Source organism: Pezoporus wallicus, unplaced genomic scaffold, assembly GCF_028554395.1.
Source record: "Pezoporus wallicus isolate ANWC-B61680 ecotype Strahan unplaced genomic scaffold, APGP_CSIRO_Pwel_v1 contig_1181, whole genome shotgun sequence".
In the NCBI taxonomy this organism is placed as follows: Eukaryota; Metazoa; Chordata; class Aves; order Psittaciformes; family Psittacidae; genus Pezoporus; species Pezoporus wallicus.
Genome location: NW_026641428.1, coordinates 3,717,679 through 3,742,383, shown reverse-complemented (window position 1 = coordinate 3,742,383; position 24,705 = coordinate 3,717,679). Strand labels below are relative to the sequence as shown.

At 41.1% G+C, this 24,705-nt stretch overlaps 1 protein-coding gene across 5 annotated transcripts in view; it reads right to left on the bottom strand.

Moving 5' to 3' along the window:
• Positions 1-24,212, bottom strand: part of CERS6 (ceramide synthase 6) — a 120,391-nt gene extending 96,179 nt beyond the window's left edge. For 2 of the 5 annotated variants that reach the window (XM_057423794.1, XM_057423795.1), the window contains exon 1: positions 24,043-24,212. In XM_057423794.1, coding sequence (XP_057279777.1) covers positions 24,043-24,212 — 170 coding nt within the window. Of the gene's footprint in view, positions 1-13,074; positions 13,190-22,091; positions 22,132-23,405; positions 23,533-24,042 lie in introns of those variants that run through there. The other 3 variants (XM_057423798.1, XM_057423797.1, XM_057423796.1) reach the window with 3 other exon arrangements.
• Positions 24,213-24,705: the final 493 nt, after the last annotated feature.

Sequence of the window (24,705 nt, the reverse complement as noted above, 5' to 3'; positions counted from 1 at the left end):
CCTGAAACTGTGAGACCAACAAGCTGAAGCGGGAGGAATTGCATGCTCTCTCCAGAATAGCAACAAGAACTGCACAAATGTAGATAAACGTCACAAATAAATATTCTTGCAGCCAGCTGTCTAATGCTTTCTTTCTTTGTAATGCCTAAAAATAAAGAGTTTAGTCACTCTGTAACTTTCCAAGAGCAGATGAGACAGAGGGAGAAGGGAATGGAAGGGGATATGAGCTCTAGTCCCCCCACATCTCGCACACAATGTCTCCTCCTAGCTGCCCTCCACCAGCATCACCAAAGCTGTAGATGGTCATATGGATGATACAATGCTGAAGATACCACACTCGCATTTTTTGCACACAATAAAATTAGGATACACAAGTCAGGGTCAGAGGTAAAATTCAGGTCTCTCAAATTCTAGCGCATTGCTAAAGATCAGTGGAGATAAAAATATTTTCCCAACTTTGAAAAAGCTGAAGCTTAGGGACTTTCTAGCCCAAAAAAGGCATTTCTGCATGCAGCACTCCCCAAGGAGCTGCCCCTAAGTAACTTGCTGAGCCCATACACACTTTCAATGCTCTGTGGCAGAGCTCCCCAGTGCAAATTCAGTGTGTGAAGACAATCATCTCCATTCTGAACTTGTCAATCAAAAATTTAATTTCTTGTCATTTACTTCTTGCACTGGGTAAAGATAAGCAGTTATTCCCAAAGCATCCTTTCCATGCCACTCCTTACCCTACAGGTTTGTGTCCTACTCCCCTCTGCTGCCTCCTAAAATACAGAGTTGATACATCCCTGTATTTCAGCAAGTCTGGGACAACCAAAGCAAAGAGCCAGCCACAAAACATCTGCATATGAAAAGACACATGGCCCAAAATGGGACTAAATGCTGGGCAGAGAAAAGGGAAGGAAGAAAGCATAGATAGAAAAGGCAAGATTGACAATTTAATTTTTAAATAACAGTAGGTCACCCTAATAACAGTGACTCTGTTCTAGCCCACTAGGCTCTGCAGCATTACTTTATCTTTTACTTTGGTCACATTTTCAATATTTGAACCAAAAAAAAAAAAAAAAAAAAAAAATTAAAAAAAGTGGTGAGCCTGTATTTAGAGTAAAGCCGTAGCCAAGGCATACCATTCACTGGCTTCTTGGCAGAGACAGACACTTAATGCAGCTTCCAAGATGCAAAAAGAAGCTGCAGTTACCTGCTACTTGGACACGACCCAAAAGTTGCTAAGTGACTCAGAGCAACTGCCTAAAGAAGTAAAAGCCTCAGCAATTATTCTCATAAATAACAACTCTGCTCACTAGAAAGCCAGTGCTACTCCTCCACATTCCCCTGTGGTAGTTCTTAGCCTGGCCATTGATAGCTCATCTCATCAATGTCTTCTTGTGTTCTAATTTATTTCCTTACTCTGATGTATTTGCTACCAGGAGGCAAAATAATGAAGGATGTAGTTAAAAATCCTACTATTCACTATAACAGCAATCAAGCCACCTGATGTTATTAGAAAAGACTGTAGCAAGTCACAGAACAGAACTGGGCAGCTCAGGAATGCCTACCTAGAAAATATTAAAAGGTGTCTGAAATGATGAGAAATTATACTGTTCACCTAGAACAGGAATTCCTTAACTTACATCAGGTTAGCATGAGTTTTTTGAAAGCCAGCAAGACAGAAGGTGTTTTCATGCAGTGGGGGAAAAAAAAAACAAACACACTAAAAACCCCCAAGACACACAAAAAACCTCCTCAAAATGTTTCAGTGCTTGTCTGGCTCAAGGATCCCACTTTGCTGCCTTCCTCCACAGGTTCTGCAGCCAGTCCCTAAGCAAGGGCAGAAGCTGCACGACCAGCAATGCCCAAACCTCTGCCTTTCTGCTACAAGTGTGCATCTGCATTTGAGAGAATGACCCAGCACAATTTATAAGCATACTCTATTCCTGAACACTGTCATCACACTACCTGGAGAGGCACAAACTTCATGTCTTGAAAGAAGAGCACACACCACAAAGTGTTTAAATATTTGTAAGCTTCCTCTTTGTCCTCCTGAGAGTTTGGCTCCTCAACTGTGGGTGGGCTGTCATGCATACAAAATCATAGATTCAAAATCATACGTTAGGGTTGGAAAGAACCTTAATATTAGAGAGGATTTAAGTATGTGCCTAACTTACTGACAAAGCAGCATCTCTTGTGTAAATCCTGTTTCTCCCTAAATCAAGAGGTAGGACCTGTTTCAGGAACTTTCCCCTCACACTAAATCTTTATTCTGGTGAAAACTGTTCCCTTTGAATAGAGAACAGGCCATGGATACCTCACAGGAGGATAGTTTTATTTTTGTAAGCAATTGAAAGGAGTGGTTGATTTGACTTGGAAGTTAAGTTTTTATTCAAAGAGCTAGGTCACAAAATCATCAAACCTTTTAAGGTGACTTCAAGATGAAGTAATTTTCATCCTGGCTGGCAGACATAAGTCGCAAAAGATGATCAGAATGGTAGTTATTCACTCTATTTTTAATATGTGTGTGAGCACATGCATAAATGTACACAGAAACACACATACAGAAGGCATATGTAATGGCATACATTTATTTGTGCATATGTGCATATTTGTGCATATGTAATTATGCACACTGTATATCTGTGTGTATACACAGTCAAACTTCAGCATGTTGTCGGACTACTCAAATAAAAGAATAGAGTCTTATTTCTTTCCAGATGCTTTGCACAAACTTGGAAAAATGCCCTGTTCCTGACTGGTACAAGAATTTGGTTCCTCAGTTTGTTTCTAATTAGCTTCCAATACAAAAAGGTAAGATATTCATGTAGATATCAGGAAACCTATTTCTGAAGAAGCATGCAGACAAACTACAAAATAAATTGTTTTATCCTTAAATTAAGATTACTTAATAATATAAGGACTTTTCAAAATTTGCAGTTGGAGTTTACAGCTGGGTCCAACTAAGCCACGACAGAGCTTACCAAAGCCAGCTCAGACAGACCCTTTTTGAGAGGTAGTTTCTACCTTCATTTTATGATCATTTAATACCACGCAGACTGATCAAAACATTCAACAAAGAAAAAAAAGCAACTAGTTCTCACTAGCTCCTAAGCTCTCCTGTACATAGTTTACCTTCATCTTCAAATTAATTCTGAATTTTCTTAATGCTTTTCTGTTTGATTGCCACCTCAGTGGGGCACTTTTTCAGAATGGCAGAGACGCAATCTGGAAAGCAGCTGTGGCTCTGCATCCACATGCACAGAGCACACTGCCCTCCGGATGAGCTTACTAACCCCCTATGCACCTCACTGTCTACTGGGGAGCTGGGGAAACTAGTGCCTATTGGAGCACAGGATATACTGCAGTGTTTGAAATGCAGAACCTTTGTCTTCTGCCTTCCATACTGAGGCTTTCCCAAAGCAAACCCCACCATCGCAGGCAAACAATGAGTCTTGCACACAAAATACTCATAACACAGCTGACAAGCATCTCATTGTACTCCTAATACGCAATAAACAATTAGTGATCAGACAAAGCAGTGCAAGAACAAATCCTATTAACAAATAATGGGATTTGTTAATGGATCAACCAAACACCACTTTGGAAACAACTCCATGGGCTGCTGCAGCCAGAAACAGCAGCCAGGGAAAGGAGCCGTGCGGCACAATGTGCTGATGGGCTGCACACAGGGCTACCAGCCAGCCACGGGAGCTCACCACATGAAAATAATGCTGGCTCACCAGTTTTGGCAGCAACTGAAAATGCTGTAGTATACATCAAACCAAAGAAATCTCATATCTTGGGTATCTGTGAATCATTTATGCCTTGGATCTATGAGCAAGTGTATTTTGCACATCAAAATACATAAGAAACAGTTACAATTCTATTTTCTTTTAGCTCATTACAAGACTCAGTAACTTGCACACTCCAAATAATCCCATATAGGACACTTGTCTGAACTGTGATTCCCTTCTAGGATTGGTATATAACTGCCTACCTCGACCAGCAGAGGTTTTAAAATAAACAAACAAATAAATTTGGGCAGGTGGGTATTTAAGGGCGCCTGACACTAATGTTTTTTTCCCCAGTGGTTGATACTAGATGCCCTAAGTAGGTAAATGCTGAGAAGGTAACACAAGACATTTCTCTATACCAGTTGGAAAAAAACGAGGAGACAAATTCTCAGTACTGAAAACTAGTCAGAACACTTATCCACCTCAGCAGGTCACAAAATACTTGGAATATAATAGTTACTTCAAGATTTTAAAGTAGCAAGTATTTGTTACTCTTCATTATTTCTGTTTAGGGATGCTGTAAGCCTTCTCATCTCCTTGGGATCATCAGTATTGTCTTGCTTATTTACTTGTTTTTAAACACACCACAGCATGTGCTGCTTGGGATAAAAACTTCTTCTGCACACCACAACCACCACCACATTACAGAGGAACACGACCTCGCTTTGAATTGGTTTAGTATCTTCTATTAGAATATAAAACTAGAAACTAATAACCAAAACTGGGAACCAACATGAGCTATTATAATGCATCCTGGAAGATCTTTACACAACTGTAGACTCTGAGTTTTACTTTTTTAAATGGGAAGAAACATGGTTTCTAAGACTGGTCATCAAGTAATTCCTATTTAGGAGTATAACTAAAAAGTCAAAAGGAAAAACATTCTGCCTTTAAAATAAGCTGTGACCAAGCAATGTGAGCGTGTGCCTTGAGCAAAGATGCAAATTAACCTAGCCCAACCATCAAAACCCATCCAGCACAACTGAGACACAAACACACTACCTTGTTGGGCATCACCTCTGCCATAGGTCTTCAGGGCATGTCCCATTGCTCCAGGTACTGCAGTAAACTGAGCATTCTGTTGTGCAGAGAATTACAAGACAGCTCAGTGGAAAAAGCACAAAAGCTGTTTATCAGGGTAACTAGTACGGTGGTCTGACAACTCAACAGAGGCAAAAGCCAGTCTCTCACCCAGCTGGGTTACAGATTAGCCATGTGTAATATTGCTGCACTTGAAACTGTGGAGTGCTGTACACTTGGCAAGAGGTGGAAGAAAGAAGGAGATGGAACAGGGTACAAAAACACCTAGGCAGGACTTATTTTGAAGACTTACCCATACAGCCTGTTTGCCCAGGCAAATAGAAGCATTTATAGCCCACCATATGCACTTGGCCAGTGTGCTAAGACTCTTGCACTTCCCTGTTGCATACACTCCAAAACATTCAGCATGCATGACAGTTAAGTGTCGGCACGGTGCCTGAGCTGCAGCAAGGCTTTGCAAGCACTGAGAACACTTGGTAATTACCAACTTTACACAGAATTATAGATCAAACTGCCTTCTCTTGAGAACAAATTAGACATGACATCTATATATGTCAGGATATATGACAAAGTATCACAGACGAAGACTGTAGCTCACTTACAGTGGGACTGGAAATGTCAGGCCAGCAGATAGAGTGCTTCAGAAGGATACTTGCAGCTCCTGCGAGCAGGCACCTCCTTTCAGCTCCTGGGCTGACAGTCACTTTCTTGACATGCATGTCAGTCATTTTCCTCCAGAGAAACGTTACTGACACAACTTGGCTCCAGATGAACATGACCACTGCCTCCACACTTACAGCCAGGAACACAGGAAAAAAACAAGTCTCCAGAATGCCCAGAACTATGGTATATTGCAAATTCTACTTTAGAAGAGGAAAGAGTGATGAATTTACTCCACTGCCAAAATCAGGTTCTACCTACAGGAATGTCTTTTCAGCTTCAGAGAAAAAACAGAAGGATGGAAGAAGGAGGGCTGGGGACTGCTGTTACACCAAAGTTACAGCATGCATCAGCATGCAGAAACGATCTTTTTCCATGCCTAAAGCAAGTGAATACTGTGGACTGACACACAGAGGCCAGCTAAAGAGAGGGACAACCTTTGAGGAGTTCCCACAAAGCCTACAGAACCTTTCCTGGTCCAATCACCACCTTTGCTTTGCTCTTTTCCTATGACTGCAGCACCCTCCTTGCCAACTGAGAGCTGGAAACTCTTGTCTTCAAGAGCCTCTCAAGCTGACAACAATCAAAATTGGAGCCACAGCCAGTGCCATAAGACAGCAGAGAACCCGACAAACTGTAAGAAACTGCAAAGTTGCATGAAGCTGTGCTTCATGTAGCCACTGCCCACAGCACACTGAAGAGAGCCTCAGTCCAGGGAGAGTATGGAGCCAGGGTATAACCAGCAAGGATGGGCTTATACAGTCTCCCGATGCAGTTTCTGCTAAATCTCAGAGCTGCTTCAGAAACAGAAGTCAGTTCCCTGGCTTTCAGTTGGGTATAATTTTCTTGTAACAAATGCAAGTGGTTCAAGAACAAAACCAGTTACTATGGAACACAGAACAGGTAAAAACCTCCATCAACAGCAGAGCCCTCTGCATTACACATATAGCCACTGAATATCCCCCTTCAGATGTCTGCTGTAATGCTTATCCAAAGCATCTGGAGGGTCAAAGCACTGGTCATGAATCCCCATGCTGTTACAGTATTTAGTACTAATCCCTGGTCCTTCTCAGCTAAATAAGGGAATAAAAATAAACAAACAAGCAAACCAAGCAAAGGCCAGGACCACTTGATATAAATAGAAATAAGAAGGCAGAACTATTAGCTTAGAGATGTTGTCAGAAACTTTAAAAAAAAATAAAGAGACTTCCAGCCTTGCTTAGCTTTATGTGCAAAGCAGCATCACAAAGCTATGGACAAAGTGAAGAGTGATTATATTTCACATACTTCATAATACTGCAGGCAGAACGAAAACCCAAGCATGTACTGTCATACAGCTACCAAATATACAAAAAGGAGAACGATGGAGGGGCAGGGCAGAAAGCAGAAAACCCCACAGCATTCGAGCAGAAGTAGGTGCCTTCCCTCACTTCCTCACCACACATGCACATTCCCATAACACTATACAATGATACCAAAATTTTAGGTTTTAACCCACCGAATTTGAACATACAAAACAAATGCAGCTGTTCATGCAGGAAACGAATAAATAAATAAATAAATAAAAGCTCTTCTAAAGAGACAGATTTATAGCTGTATCTCTCTCCAGGGCTGTACAGATTGAAAAAACTAGGTCAAATCTTTTGCTATTCTTACTGTTATTCCTCCCTGGCCCTCCTCCCCTTTAGCTTTCAGTAGTTATTGAAGAAATCAATTAATGAGAATGCAACAAACCTGTCATACAGGTCTCAAATTACTTCTGCCTTGTACATATCAGGGGGGTCATCTGTGCAACTATAGATGCAAGGGGGGAAAATGAAATCATTAGTCTTTCCAATTCACAAATCCTAATCCTAGAGCATATGTACTCTGTGCTACTGGGGTCCATTATCAGCCAAACAACGATGCACGTTTTAAAAAAATTAAAGGGGAGGGAGCAGGGTAAGAGGCAGATAAAGACAGGCTAGAAAGAGGCAAAAATAGAGGAATTGCTGTGCTTTCATTTTTGCTGCATTTGCAGCAAATCCATGATAGCATCTGCCGCTTTTCATGACATCGTGCTAGTGTATTTTCTACATCTTTGTGAAGTTTTAGAAACATTATAAATACCTCAGTTTTGACACTAGATTTCCAACAAGTAACTGAAATACCAGTTTTCATCTCCACTCATCACCATGTATATGTTCTAAGTGATTACCTTTTAAGAAAAAGGACTCACATACTGCAATTCCTACATTCACTGTCACAAAGGCATTGGTTTTTTTTTAAATCTTTCATAAAATGTAGGGACCAAGTCACTCCAATTCAGCTTACTCATTTTTATTCATTTCTCTCCTACTGCACAGACAGAAGACATTCAGTTTCATCACTAAAAATAAATAAATAAAAAAAAGAAAATTAGAAGGCAAGTCTGTATCAGCTGAATTCTGAAACAAATCACTTTTGAACTCCATTTCCACCATGGGCAATATGCTGCCTGACAAGAAGCCAAAGAAAGCAACTTCCTGACTTACTGCAGTGATGGCCAACCTAACTGGTTTGACAAGCCACATATATACCACAGCCTTCATATGGTTGAATGCCACAGGACGTTATGCTCACAGCTGAAGGCTGCGGGAATGCTGGCATGCCCCAGACTGGATGGGGAAACCTGTCCAGATTTTTAATGGCAAGTGCCTCCTCTAACCATGTGGTGACAGTGGTCTCAGACAGTATTCTAGCTGCAGCTTCCCCTGGAGCAAGGACTTGGTGTACCCTGTTTCCAAGCAGGTAAGGGACTTCAGTGGTGGGAATGGAGTGCTGGGGCCAGGGCGTGAGGACACTGCTGCTAGGCTGGAGCGCCCTCATTCATTTGTTTTGATGGAAAATAAAACCATTGTGGAATCTGACATTCACAGATTTGGTTGGCAAAACATACAACCAGTCTTCAGCCATTTTAGTCCAAATTAATGGAAATTGTCATAAATTCTCTTTCTGCACAGGTGTTCAGCACTATTATGGTACAAAAGCCGTTTTCTCTCACCAGTAAACCCAGCACTATCATAGACCACCCAGAAAAGCTATTTGAAGCACAGAATATAGCTGAACAGCAGACTACACAGAATGCATCCTAAATTCAAGAACATGCACCGGGAGCCTTTGTCTTTGATGTTTCTTATACTCTTCTCACCTTTGGCTAACTTCCTTTGAAGCCAAGACAATGCTAAACATAACTCATCTAAATCAGCCCCATCTGGCTTTTGTTTCTGAGCTGGATCTTATCTATAGCAGTCATTGTTGACCTTTCAGACCTTAACTCAGCAAGCCAAAAACAATTATTGCCCCAATACCTTAAATAAACAGCTATGGAAAACCTGAGGAAAAGTTTTGGGCATTTATTTTTGGTTGATTGGGTTTTGTTTACTTCATTTGTTTTTTTTTTTTACAATGACACATTTAAAGGGGAGACACATCTTAGACCTGAACCCAGGAAAACAGCTGGAATCTGGATTAAATATGATGCAAAATGCAATCTAACAAGCTCAGCTTAATATCTCCTGGATCAGAAGGTACTTAAAGAAATGGCAGTGCTGGGATTACTGAGGTGGATCTGAAGAGCTAGACAAAGGAAGGTAGGGAAAACAAGCATTTGTGAGAAAACTGCCAAACTACTAAAAACATTCTGGAGCTGCTACACTATCAGGTAGCAGCATCCAGCATACTTTGACTCACTCCAAGCTAAGAAAGTGTATCAGTTTTGAAGGCTGTACCTTAATGCTCAATATTTCTTCTTCAGCAGTGCTCACTCACGATTGTCTAATAAAGATCTTTTGTTTCTGTAAAAATGCAGAGCATTTCATATTAATCCTTTTAACACAGGGCAGATAGAATGGCTGTATTTACCTAAATAGTACCTCTTTTATTTATCTTTCATTATTTAAATGAAAACTACCTCAGGATGAGAAACACAGTCTGACATTCACAAGAGGGTTTTTCTCCCCCATCCTGTTCAATAGATAAATTCTACAATAATTTGAGCAGCTTCATTTGCAGAAGTATTATTTCTTGCTCTACAATAAAAACTGGCATTGTTCTCTAAAGATAGCTGGCAGAACAGCATTGTCAATTATGTTTGCTTTTGATATGAAACAATGCTTGTTTATACTTTTAAACTACCAGCTGAAATTACAGTGTACTCAGAAATTAAGCTGGAAATTACGTTTTCCTTCATTTATTTAAAAAGCTACTCAAGCCGATGTTTTATACAATTTAACAGCAGCTCTCAAGAACACTCGGTATTGAGTAAAGAAAGCAGAAATTTTTAATTGTTTAAATTCTTTGTTAGATCTTTAACGTATCTTATGACTGACATTCTAATTAGAAACTTAATAGAAGATTTCCCATGTAAATTAGGCATTTCTCAATAAGGAAGTTTCTTTCCTAAGCCTTAGTTATTGGGAAAACATACTACCAGTATTTGAGAGAACAGTTCTTGTCTTCTATTGGGTTCTTGCCATAACGAACATCTGCTAATTCTATAAATTAATTGCTGAAAACATCTTGTGCTTCTAGACGATACATGCGATCATAGCTTTTCTGGGTTACTAGAGAATATTACCATTTTTCCTTCTCATGTAGGCACACATACACACATGCTTCTCCCCCTTACAGTACAGCATAAAGCAAAACCAATTATTTGGCATTAGTTTTTGTCATAAAATAAACCTTTAGCACTAATGAAGTCATCAGAGCAGCACACTAAGTTGACCTAGATGATTTAAGCAGTACTTTTTGTACCATAACAGTTTAAGCATATGAAGGATGCCTCACCCAGCTAATTAAAAATACTTTCTATCTTGAAACGAAGAATTCTTCTATCAGTCTTGGTTTGTCAACAGCAGATTGGCAGGCAATTGAAACAGGCTCTTTCCATTCAAAAGCTACAGTCCACTTTAGAGAACTCTTTGCATGTAAGAATATTTCCACACAAAACGCCCATCAGACTCAAATTTCACCTTTTTGCTCCGTCTTCAGGATGTCCCATTTTTTCTGACTATATTGACATCTCATGCCACCTGCGATTCTGTTCTAGGAGCTCTCAGTTCAGCAACCAGAAATTGGTTTTATTACCAATTTCTACTGTTTTAATACTATTTGTAACTTCTACAGATGGAAACCACCTACCATAATGAAAGTTTTAACCAAATCTCCTGTATTTCCTTTCAGTGTTCCTGGTCTCACTGACCATCCAGGGCTCTGGTGAACAATGAGGATCCAATCTCTCACCAAGACCTGCCAGAAATGACAGTACCTACATTTTCCAATCAAACGTGAAAGATTGTTATTGACTTAATTTGGAGAGAGTAGCAAGGGTGCTGTCTCTCCCAAATGGCAGATTTCTGGATGCCATCAGCAGAGATAAACAGACATCATTTGGGGTCACATTAGCCAGCTGGCATTTCTTTTCTTTCTTATTTGTAATCTGTGTTCATTAAAGATGCTGCAAGAATGTGGGAATGGTGCCTGGGCATACTACACCCTTCCATGTGGGATGGGATGGGATTGCAATGATACAAACACTATGGCTTTGTACTGCCTACTCTAAAAAGAATAGTGAAATATTAATTCTTCCTCAGAATGTTCAGATCTGTCCCATGCACTGCTTGAGGCAGACTGATCACACATACATCAAGTCCCCTCCTTTCCTAGGAAGTGTTCTCATATACCTTTGAATTTAGAAGTGTATCTGAAAGGAAGCTGCAAACACACATTGGCTTTGGCAAGGACAAACAAACAGGCATGCCTGGTTACACCACATTCCTCCCAGGGGCATGCACATACAACACGGTCTGATTTCCCCCTCACACTCTATCTTTAGTCTCACCCCTCTCCCATGCTCCAGAAAACACCTGTGTGCTTCTTCTAACTCTACTTCTCTGCCTCATTCCCACCTCTGATCTTCACCCTCTCTATTAACATTTTTTTTACCTAGCAAGTACAGGAAGAATTTGGGGAGTAATTAATTCCCTAAACTTTAAATTTCAAGTAAGCAACATAAGTGTCAAGATACTGAAGAGCAGCAGATTGGATTGTCACACCACAAGCCATGTGGCTGCTGCACTGTATCTCCACAAATATTATTTGCATTACTCACACACGAGGGGGTTGACTTGTCGTGATCTGTCATCTGAAACACAAATATTTATTGATGGCACAGGAGTATTCCAACTTCTGTTTTTTATTACTCATTATTTTAACACTGTTACTTAAGAGGCTTTGGAACACCAAATCACTCAGCCTGTTCTGCAGTAGGGCTATTTTATTTATACTCAAAATAATCCAGCTGCAGGATCAAGATCAAAACCTGTAACTATAGGCAGAGAGCTGAAGAACACTGCACTAGCATACTATTGTGATAAAGCTCAAAAGTAAATAAAGTCCTTCATTAAAATTATAGCAGTGATAGGACAATAACAGGAGCTTCTTATACGCTGTCCTAAATAGCATTCAGATGTCCAAAAGCATTATTAAAATATACATTTTAATACTTTCTAAAATTAATTATTTTTTTTAGCCAAATAAAGACAACATGTTCCTTTGCACTGCCACTCATAGCAGCCCTCCCTCTTCTACTTACACAGGTCTTCATGCCAAGCGTTAGACTGTGCTTCCATAGAAAAACATCAACATTTCCTTCTGCTACTTTTTGCTTCACACTGCCTTATTACACAAAGCCAGCTACACAGCCATCATATTATTACCCAGACCTTTCTCAACTGTTCATATGCATTAAGCCCCTTTACAGACCTGATCTCGAAACACCCTTTTGGAACAGGCAAGTATTATATTATCATCATTATTATATTATTATTAGTAGTAGTATTATTGTTATTACTACTACTACTATGCAATACAATTTAGAGGTAAGGAATGAGGACCTTTTGGAGCAGGCAAGCATTATTTAGCATCATCATTATTCTTAAAGTTGATGGCAACTGTCAGTCACTGGGGACTTATTCTTACTTATAAGGTGGGGAGGAAAATATACCAGAAAATTCAAGTGTGAAGATTAAATTTTCCATCTTCCTTGTTTCCCTCTATCATCATATATCCCAGTCACATTTTTCAGTTATTCCACAACTGAAGCGATTGCACCTGTAAGACTGTGAACTGTCCAAGGGGAAGAGGAGTTTAGGGGCTCAGCAGAATGGCTCACCTTGCAGTAAGTTCTGAAAACCTTTTGCTATCTGTGATGGTTCTCATTAAACAATGCAAAAATATTTTAGAAGCAAGAAACAGTCACTGTTCTTACCCTAATACCATAAAAAAGGATCTCAAACCCTAAGACTACATAACAGATCACTCAAAGTCACCAGCAGGGAACATGAGCACACTAATTTTCAGTTCAGTGCTTTACTGTACCACACAGAATTAGATCTCCTGAGGCCAGGAGCCTTGCTCTTCCAGCTTCAACAGCAAAATCAACAACATACAACACCTTCCTGTTCTGGTCAAGGTCTAAAATCAGACCCAGTTATTCAAGGGAAGCAGAGACCCTTTGGAAATTGCATGCAAAACACTGAATATGCAGGACTGAAATCAAGGTTACCTTCTCCTTGCTCTCTCAATCATTTTATGGACCACATTGCTGTCAACATCCTTGCTTTAATAGCTATCTCCTTCTCTGTATACGGTTTCTCATTGTGCTGTACTTGTCTTGAGAGCTGGGAGAGGATGGCAGATTATTTAACAGATAATGTCATTTTCTTAGTCAATGCACTAGGGTTATTTCCAAACCATTTTTCACACAGTATTTCCTGATATAGATACAGGAATTTGTAGAAGGAAAATGTGTAAGAAGCTATGATTTTTCCTAAGAAACATTTTGAGGGTTTTGCGATTAAGTTGACCAATGTATTTTTATCCACCATACTGAGAAAGATCCTTGATAAAATCAGCATCAGCTTGAAACCCCTTGCCAACCCAAACCTGTCTTCCCACACACCACTGCACATAGCAGGCCTTCCTCTATGCTTGCTTTTACAATTAAATGCCATTTCAGAAACTAAGGTAGGAGAGATGGGGGCACAGCTGTAATGAAAGAGAGAGTTAAAGTGTCGTGAATCATGCTTTGCCTGAAAACAATGCATTCTTTCTGAAGCATTAATAGGCAGCTTCCATAGCAGACGTGAAACAATCAGAATCCTTAATTCTAGCTGTATATTCATACAGCCCTGGTACTTCAAAGAAGTGATGGCTGTCATATTCTGAGGTACAAATGAAAGCATTGTAATGAAATACAACAAATAACAACACCCAGTCCACCCCCCAAATAAAGCCCTGTACCACCACTAAATCCACCCTCCAGAACAGGGAAAAAATTTAACTACAATGCACTTAAGAAGTGTAACAGCAGGTGCTTCAAGGTAACTGCAGTTTTCTATTCTTTAAGGCACCTTACTTGAGTAAGAGATTTCTTATTAGCATTTAAAGCTCTAAGATACTTTGGTGTGATGCCCAAGTTATTCCAACCAGGAAACAATGCAAAACACAAGTAATACTATGGTAATGGATACAAAGTGCTACTTTCTCTTCCAACCTTGAAATCAGCTCTCAGCGGAAAAGTAAGCAAGATTAAGTAGTGTTCTTCCATTTCTGCTGGCATACTTTTCATCTTGACAACTAAAGGTAAAACGCCAGGCTAAAGGCTTGAGCTCTTGCTCTTCCAGCAAACCATCAACCTATTTTCAAGAAAAATCAACCTGTTCAGGGATATTTTTTTTCTTTAATATAATAAAATTAAAACTAAACCACAACATAACTTTCTGTGCACCATGCATACAGATACTAACTCTTCAACTAAGAGATGGTCAAGAATGTATGCTTCTGGAGGCTGGCAATACTATAGAGACTTCATTTTTATCTCTACATTGTTGTCTTGTAACCAGACCCATTTATCAGTGCTGGCTGAAAGTCAGGACATCTGCTCTTCACTGAATTTTGACATTTCTAAATTTCCATTTCATGCCAAGCTGGAAGAAAACCAGATATTTTTCACATTTCGTATAAATGCTCTAGAAAATAACAAATCCAGGTTAGCACACACAAGAGGTCCTCTAATTAGGATGTAGGGTATCTTCTGTCAAATATTAAACTGTTTCATTATCGCCCCAAAAACTGACAGTTTTAAAATATCTCATTTTTCTGGACCAGTCAATATTTTATAGTTGCTCTTAAAGATTTTTAATTTAATAATTCTTAATAAAAGGAATAAAGTATTATGGCAGTGATACAATGCCACTGTGATGTATGAATTACTGTGCCACACGTGTACATATATATTTAGAACTATAGAAAATTAGTGTATGTGGAGTTAAAGATTGTCTTCTTTTTTTTCTAAGAATTCTAAGAATAATAAAAGTTTTTCCAGTAATGTGATCACTATTCCCTGTCTTCTAGGCAATTTTTTCTGTGATTCCCCCTCCCCCCAAAAAAAATTAACCCACAAAATTATCTTGAAGATACTGAGGTATTGCAGTGCGGAAAAGAATCAACTTAAAGGGAACAAAACTAAAATTACCCTCAAGATTGCCTTTTATAATCAAATTTAATGCTGTAGGAGACTCAAAATATTGATCCTAGAAGGGAACAGAATGTGTTTATACCACAGCAACTCAGACTTCATTTTGGGCACCCATAAGGTAATTCCTGTTTTAGGTAGAGGAAGCCCACATCTATTTCTTGATTTACATCCTTGGACTACAATAAAATTAAAAGACCCATTCTGCAGTAAATGGAGAATCCAGATGTCCATTCAGTCGTTAAGTGCTGCCCTAATTAAGTTTCTTCTGCAGAACCTAATTCTTACCTATTCAGTATACGAACTTTGTACAGACATAGGATCCCAGGAGCCCCTTGGAGCCCTGCATTGTGAAAGTATGCCATTTACTAAGGCTTATGATTTCACAGAATCACTAGAGGAGATCACTAAGTCCAGCCCTCTACTCACAGCACAGTCAACTAGAGCAGGAAGATGCTCAGTTGTTTCTTGAGTATTTCCACAGTTGGAGACTCCACATCTCTGGGTAACCCATGCAGTGTCTCACCACCATCCCAGGAAAAGGTTTGTTCTCATGTTTAAACAGAATTTCCTGCATATTGATTGTTGCCTCTTGTCCTTTCACAGGACACTACCAAGAAGAATCTGTCTCTGCCTTTTTTACCTATCAGGTATTTGTACACAATGGTAGAGATCCCCCTGAGCTATCTCTTCTCCAGACTGAACCACTCCAGCTCTCAGCCTCTCCTCACATCTCAGATGCTCCAAATCCTTAATCATCTTAGCAGCCATTCACTATCCTTACTCCAATATGTTCATGTCTTGTAGAGGAGAGATCAAAGCTGGACTCATCACTCCAGACATGGCCTCATCAGTGCAGAATAGAGTGGAATAATCCCTTCCATCCACCTACTGGCAACACTCTGATGCTGCTGGTATTTTGCTGGCTCAAGTTCAACTTGCTGTTGACCAGCGCATCCAAGATTCCATTTGCAGTTCAATTTGTTATCATCATGTTAATGCAATCACTGCAAAGTTATTTAGTGCAACAAATGGGGTAATCCTGGGGAGCATTTGGCACTGGAACTGTTTATATTTTCAGGCTATTCTCTTATCGTATCAGTTCTCTTCATTCTCTCACACTAGGTGTGTGGGAAAAGTTGACAGATAAGTATCAACCACCCAATTACAACCCAATTATTGCTTCAGTATATACAAAACACACTCCTGCTTGTGGTCTAACCACTTGCTTTTCTTTTTCTGAAAGGCTTTTTCCCAGCATAATACCCATAAGAGGAATAAAAACACCCAATTGAACCTGATCATGTCATCAGCGGCATGCTTTGGACAACCACAGGTAGTAAACAGCAGGAAGTTCCAAGAAAATCTAATGGAAAACTGCAGAAAAGCTTGTCAACAGACACATAGCCACTTCCATCACTGTTAAAAATAGAGCAACTAGTTTGTTACAAAGAATAGATAAATCCTACTGCATGCACAAATACTCAAACATCCTCAGGAATCTAAGATTTTATGTCACTGAATACCCTCTGGGCTCTAACCTCTGTTTTTTTCCATCAATGTAACTACGTCAGCTAGATTTGTTTGTTTTTAATATAATGTTACAGGTTATTCTCCCCATCCCTATAGGAGAAAGCGGGACAAGGAAGATACTATTAAAAGGAAGCCTTTAGTGGACTCACACTAAGAAAAAATGCAAATTATTTAGATATGTTGCTTTAACCATCCTAGTGTGCACTATGAGTGCAAAGAAGGCTTTTCATCATTTCAGACCAAACTTTAAAGTGCATCATTTATAGTATTAAAATGAGGTTCAGGTTAGTGAACCTGAAAGACACTTCATTAATACTAGGCAGCCTGGAGAACCTTAGCATTATGCTCCTCCTTGTGCAAAAGGTAACTTGGATTAATAGCCAATATACAAATATATATGTATCTTACGTATTATAAAATACACCACATAGCTAAGTGGATGCTATCCTTCTTTACTTCTCTTAGACATTCTTAGGAATTATACGATTACCTTGAGAGTTAAAATTTGATTATGCTACATCAGTAAGAGTTACATGAGACTTCACAATTATAAGAGGCATTAACTACTTGGAAAAAAGAAACAAACATTACAGTTTACTTTCTGCTTTTGGTACAGAACTCACAGCTTTGTGTTGTTACAGGTTCACAGGCATGAAAACCATCTCTAAGATTATAACTGGCTATGGTAAATACTCCATTTCTTCCACCTCCACCACAATTTGACTGCTTCACAACAAGAAAGGTATCATCCTCCTGAGAAACTGATGGATGCCAGATGGTACAGTGTTAGTCTTCTGTAAGGACCATGTGCTACACAACGGCTTCCCTAGAGAGGACAGAATATCTCAGTCCACCCAATTCTCAGAACCTTGCTCACCTCAAAGCAAGACACTAGTGATTCCTCATCTTTCAAGTGATCACAGACCCACACATTTCCCTCCCTTTCCCTTGACCTGGATGCCCACCCCTGCTGTACCCCCAAAATCTGTAACTGCCCAATAAGTGAGGGGAATCACTGGTGTGGAAGACCACACAGCAGTCAAGGTATTAGATGAACACCTCCAAGGAACTGTTGATACACACCATACACATCTGACTATCCATAAGGTGACAACTAGTCTTAAGCATGCTATTGAATATTATGTAAGGTTACATAACTGAATGAAAGCTACATACTTTTATGTGGTAATTTTAGCCTTCTTGTCAAAACTCTGAGACCACCTTGAGACAAGCACACAAACTCCAAATGCTAATTAACCATCAAAACTAAGGTAGACATAGGATATTTAACAACTGTTGGGGGAAAAAGGCAAAAAAAAAAACCCAAACAAAACACAAATATGGTCACGTAAGCACTGTTCAGTTCAGACATTCCCTTCCTCTCTACCCTGTTGACAGACAACAGAGAAAGAATCAAGGGAACAGATTTCCCCAAATACTAATATATTAAATACTTTGTATGAACTAATAAGACACTCATCTGCAGAAGGAGGCAGAATACCAGAAGTTCTTCTTTTTCCAAAAATAAATTCTTAGCAAATGCCTGTTAATCAACGACAGGCAGAAGTAGGAACAACCGAAAGAGCCACAGGCAACTGGAACGCAACTGCTCAGTTACAAGAATCCAAGCAGGAACAAAATGGGAGTTTCTAACTAACTGGAACCTGCACTCAGATGAAAGCCCACTAACAACAGCTCTGCTTAGTAGGCTTCCAGTACCCACTAGTGACCTGTCACTGAAACCTTTCCCTCAGCTGAGCTCTGGTTTGGCTGTCATACTTCTATCACCTGGATATTTTAGAATTCAGTTTAAATTGCACTCTCTACTGGAGCTCAACACATTCCCAATGTAACTCCCAATTTTAAGATTGGCACTTATGTGCATCTATAAATGGTCCTTTACAAACGATATTTAAATAGTATGCATTTTATCCACTTCACCTTCTTTTAAAGGAGCACTCTTAGCTTGCATCTAAACACACAACTACACTGCACAACAGAGATGTGTACCAGCCAACAGAGACACATTCAAGGTGGGTGAGCATACACCCCACTGGTCAGAGCTAGTAAAACAGAGCTCCTTCCATGCCAACACAGACAATGGCTCAAAAACTAAGAACAATAATTTCTCTGCGAGGTATCTACTTGTGTTAGTGGCTGAATCTCAAATACTGCAACAAAAACTGATTACATACAGGAAAACATAAATGACAGAAAATTAATAACCAATGAAAAGAAACACAGAGACATGGATAGTACAATCAGTGGGAGATGAAATTATTTTAAAGCTACTTACTGCTAGTGCTCAGTTTTTAAAAGAATTTGGTTTACAGTTTAAAAACAACCTTACAGGTCATCTTACCAAGAAAAAAAAATATATATACACACATATGTATATAAAATATATATACATATATATAAAATAGAAAAAAAAACCCAAGAAAGTTAGCAAACATCGGCATCCACTTACAAGTGAATTGTACTTGAATGATCAGATTTCACCTAACACAAAGTAAACTAAGCAAGAAATCTACAAATATTATAACCTACAAACAGGTTTTAACAGAAATAACCATCACTGCCCCACCCAGCCTCCCCAGAAGAGGTTTTGGGCTGCTGGAAATGCATGAAGTTTGTACATCCTCTTCCAAATTCTGTATCCTGTCTAGCCTCCTTGCTGTTGTAAGAAAGCACTAATACTGTATGTCTTGGGGGTTATGAAAATCCAACTTATATGCACACACCACACACCAGAAACACTTGCAAGGCTTTCATGTATTGTCACCTGAATGAATTTCTACAGTGAGCAAAATATATATATAATGTGCACACACAGAGTCATTGTATTGTCACCCTGATCCACTAGGAATTCTACTGTGTAATACTAAATGAGAGTCAGCTGAGGTTACCTTTGAGGCTGAATTATCATTATAAAAGCAAAATGTCATACAAAAGCTGTGAATTTTCATACACTCAGTGTCTAGAGGATCTTGATCTAAGTGATAATAAATTACGAGGCTGGCTCAGTTTAAATCAGCGCAGCTGGAGGGCTGTTCCTATATATAATCAAGCTATCCCTAACCATATGAGCCACTCCATCAACTACCGAATATCAGCTCTACCTTTGAAAGCTTGCTCCTACTAAGGCCAGAGGACAATAGAGAGGCATTATAAGCCTAGTTTGCCAATTTATGGAGTGATCTCATTAGATCTGAGACCAAACAAGGTGAGGGGTATAAAGCATACTGCAACTGCAATGCAAATATGAGATAAGAGGAATTTTAGTTGATGAGGAAAGTGTAAAGAAGGCAGTAATACTGGACTCCTTGACTCAGAAGATTGACCACATCAGAAATCTGTTTAGTTAGCACTTCTGAAGGATTCAGTCAACTTCTCCCTTGAGAGAAGTCTCTAAAGCAGATGTGCGCTACCCTCTTGTTTTGTGTCCAACAAGAATGCTGGCTGCTGAGTAGACATTGTTTTCATATAACCACAAGCTGCTGCTCTCAGAGGACAGGAAAGGGTGCTGCTTCTGAGTGGTGAGGTAGCGCAAAGGGAGAAGAGCTATGTGATCCCGTAAAAGAAATAAGAAAAGTGATCTTTGCCCAGAATAGTAGATGTTTCTTTATCTTTTTAGGTCAATCAAAACTACATCCTGCTATTAGTAAGACCAGTTTTAATTCAGCTTTAACCTGTCTTGCACACACTAGAAATGGAAAGAATCTGGGGAGACAAGACACTGGTATTATTGAGCACTTAGGTTATCTCCTTATAGCTGAAGGCATTGTACAGTACAGGAGGGGATACTTAATTCCTCACACTCCTTTAAGCAATAGTAAGGCACACAAAGTGGATGGATACTATGAAGAAATATGTCCCCACATTAGGACTGCATTGCTGACTCCTGCCATCTTCCAAATTACTAGGCAACAGTATCTTTGCCCTCAGTTATCATAGTTGTCCAAAATATACTTTGTGTTTAAAGAAAGAGATGAATGAGAAGGAAGGGAAAAGAGAAAAGGCTGTTAAGGCATTTTGGCACCTCATCCATAACCGTGATGCCCTCAGCAGATATATCCACTAAATCTCACGGTTATGAGATTATACCTCAAAGCAAAGCTTATTTCAAGAGCACTCACCATCAGATCCAATTGCTGAAGCAATTCAGCATACACTTAATGTTCTAATCTACTCTTTCCTTTCATTCAAGAGTGCTGGTCAAAGGATGGCAGGACAAGAAAATCAACAAAAAGCAGTTTATTTGAATGGCAGGACAAGGAAATCAACAAAAAAGCAGTTTATTTGAATGGATTAAAAAAAAAAAAGGAAAAATTTGAGAAGTGTCTGGATTCTTTTCTTGACTTGGTTAGTTGATTCATGAAACCAGTAACAAAAAACAAAACCCAAGAACACCCCAGTAGGATGAACTGTTGATAACAGGTGAATACGCATAGAACAAAATTTCCAAGTTCTGTCATTTCAATTGCACTCACTCATGTACTAATGGATATGTATATAAAATCTAAATATAGATAAATGAAGTAAACTTTTAATCCTTAGCATGGCAAGCTTTATTCTCCAGACATACAATGACTGTGTAACCAAAGACACAAGAAGTCCAAATCACAGCTCCCCCTGAAGCATTATTTCTTACTACTGTGAAGATCCATAAAGTTAGACAAACTTCATATCAAGGGAAGCAAAACCATGCTGCTCCAGCAGCCTAGCATTTAGTTGCTGTGAAAAGGTCTGAAAGTCATGGATAGAAAATACATAATCAGAGTCTTAACACCTTGTGGCTGCTAAGCCACCGGTATGAAGAATTACAAGAGCACCTGTATTAGGTATCTTACAAAGCAAAACAGAGAACACACTGTTATAAATATTGCAGTGCAACCATGGATAAAAATAGACCTTTTTTTAAGGTATTATTTTTTCTTTAGTTGCTACCATTGCAAAAACAGGGAACTGTTCCACATCTGCTAAAGCTTGTTCCAGGATGTAGCATGTACATCAGTCCTCCACAACTTGAGTTTTGAAAGGAAAAAATGTTGCTGTTTTAATACACAGAAGAATGAAAAATTATCAGTTTAATAGACATTCCTCTCTTTTCCTTTCCAGATCTTGTACGGCTTTATCAATTGAAATAACTGCAAACAGCCTTTAATTATGATGTGCATGAGGCATTTCTGTGGCTCCCAACAAACACAGCACAGAGGTCTGACAAAATAAATTACTAATGAGCATTATAAGGCTTGATCTTTCCCCCATTCAAGCCAAAGACAATCCCCCTGCTTTGATCAGTGGAAGCAGGTCCAGTCGCTTTTGCTCAGCTTGCTTTAATAAAATGCTCTACATGAAAAATCACAATTGTACTATGCCGTGTGGATTAATCCCACACAAAACAGCCTGATCCTATTCTCACAGTGGAGTTTTCCAATTGACTGCAAATTAAAAAGGAAAAAATACATACCTCAGTAATTGTTAATAAAGCCTCTTTGGAGGTCTCTTACCTGCTATCAGGCTAGCAGAATGCATTTCCAGATCTAAATTTCAAAGTTAGCCTATGAAAATGTACAGATTTTCTCATCTGTATACTTAACACTTAAAAATATACCATAATACAAAATTAAGAATTACTTTAATTGAATTTAGAAAAATAACCAGAGGAAGTAGATACAGACAAATAATCAGAGTAGCTTCTGTAACACTAATAGCTGCATCAGAACTAGCACAAAAAACCCCATGATTCTAAGTTTAGGCTGAAATGGTCACCCTGACTAACTGTTCCTCCATCTAAACAAGCCTCGCTGTGATACATATCGTGGTTCAGACAGCAAGAGTTGCAACATCACGCAGCCAGTTTGAGTGCTCAAAAGTACACATTGTACAGACTGCAAAGAAAAAACACACTAATGATCCGACATCTAAATAATACTTGGCACTCAGATTGTAACTACATTATATTTAACCCTGGAAAGCATTTATATAAACTTTTGATAACCTTAGCTTTTCAGGCAGACCACAGGTTTTGCTGTCCTTTTCAGGAAGTCTGTAAAACAACACAGAAGTTAACAGCAGCCCAGGACAGCTTATTTTTCAAAACAAATATGGTCCTGTCAACTGAGTTATGAAAACAGCCAAGTTTCTAAAACTCTGACATCTCAAGTGCCATATTCTAACCTGGACGAGAGAATGCTTAGGAGTTGTGGAATGCTACCTGACAGATCATCTATCTTACCATTTTTAAAGTATCTTTATGGCTTTTCTTTGGCATGTGGTAACTACTGGTCTTCATTTATCTTCCTTGACTACTCTAGTAGCATTGCCTAAGAAGACAGTACTGAAAACACATAGGTGTTGGCACAGGGAATCGTTCTTCTGTTCTCTCCAGAAGGAGGGAACACCACCTTTGTCAGGCAGCACAGAAACATGTGCAGCTGACCAACCAACTTAGTTTCAGCTGCCTCCCAGTGACAGGCGGCCTCTGTTGAACACCCGCAGGGAAACACTCTCAGAAAATAGCGACTGATGACCAGCAACTAGTTTGACATCTTGTGGTTAAATATATAGTATTTACGTTTGTGAACTGTGTACTTTGAATTCAGCCATCTCAAACAACGCCGAGTTTGGTCCAGTGATGAACAGCGTCTGGAGCGTTTCATCACTGAGCTCGCACATTCTGACAAGTACTTGGAGTATTTCCGAGACATGGCACGGGCCATTCTTACGGCTGCCACACAAACTGGCCAAGCAACCCTCCGCTCGGCCGCACAGCAGCGCCTTACCTTCAGGCTGCTGTCCGCCATCGAACTTCACATTCCTACCTGACGCCCAGGTTTAACGGCCGCCTCCTCCCCTCAGCCTCGCGCCGCCGGCGGGCGCTAGGCCGTGTCCTGCCCCACGGCCACGCGGAGGGAGGGCAGCCGGGCCTCGCCTCTGGGTACTCTCTGGTGAGCGACCCCGCAGCGGCGGAACGGGCAAACTTCTGCCTGGACAGTTTCCCGCCCGGCCCGGCCCCACAGCGCTTCTTGAGGGGCTTCCCTGAGCGGAGCTGACAGGACCCCGCCGCGGGCATGCAGAACCCGGCCCGCACAGGTGCCAGAGGGTCCTGTCCCCCCGGCACCACAACATCGCGGCTGCCTCAGGTGGAGGGCGGGCTGCGCCCATTCCCGGGGAGACCTCGCCTCCTAGCGCTGGCGCCGGGCCGCGCTGTCGGCAGCGGCAGGGGAGCGCCAGCTGCCTCCCGAGTCCCTCCACCTTCCTGCATCGGGCCCGCTACGTGACCGACCGCGACGGGAGGGAAAATGTGAGCGCCCGGCAAGGCCGTGAGAGAAGCGGCGTCCGGAGGGGGATGGCGAGCAGCCAGAGCTCCCCGGCTGCCCCTCAGCGAACAGCCGCAGCAAGCCCCGCGGCCCGTCCGGCCCCGCCGAACCCGGGGTGGCGCGGATGTTTTCGCGTTACCTTTCGAAGAGCAGCCGTATCATGAAGATGCAGAAGGCCAGGGGGAAGGCGAGGTAGAGGTCCTCCGCCTGCGGGAAGGCGGCTTCCTCTGTGCTCTGCAGGTCCGCCCAGGTGACGTTGTGCGGCAACCAGAACCGCTCGTTCCAGAACCAGGCAAGGATCCCTGCCATCTTTGCTTTGTCTGCCTCGGCGCCCCTCACTCCGCTCCGCCCGCGGCGAGGCGTGTGCGAGCGGCTACCGGGGGAGAGGAAGGTAGAGGAAGGCGTGTGTCAGCCCCACAGCCGCGGATGATGCTGCCGAGCGGCGCCCCGTGCTGTGCCGCTCCCCGCCCCGCCTGTCACACGGCCGCGCCGTCCCCCATTGGCTCCCTCCCGCGCCCCACGGCTGCTCCGGGGCCCGCCGTACTCCTGCAGCGGCCAAGCACAGCTTTCCTCCGCCCCTCTTCCCCTTTCCAAAAACCTGGCCAAATCCTGAACCAGAAATTACGCGGCCCGAGCGAGCCGGGACCCCGTCCTGGGGGCACTCACCGCGGCCGAGGCTGCTGCCGGGACGCAGGCTCCGCTTCAGCGCTGGCTCGGCGTACAACAGAGCTGGCGGCGGGGCGGCTCCTTGTCACCCGCCTGGCTGCTGACGGCCCGCCCGCTCTCCCGCCGCTCAGCCGGG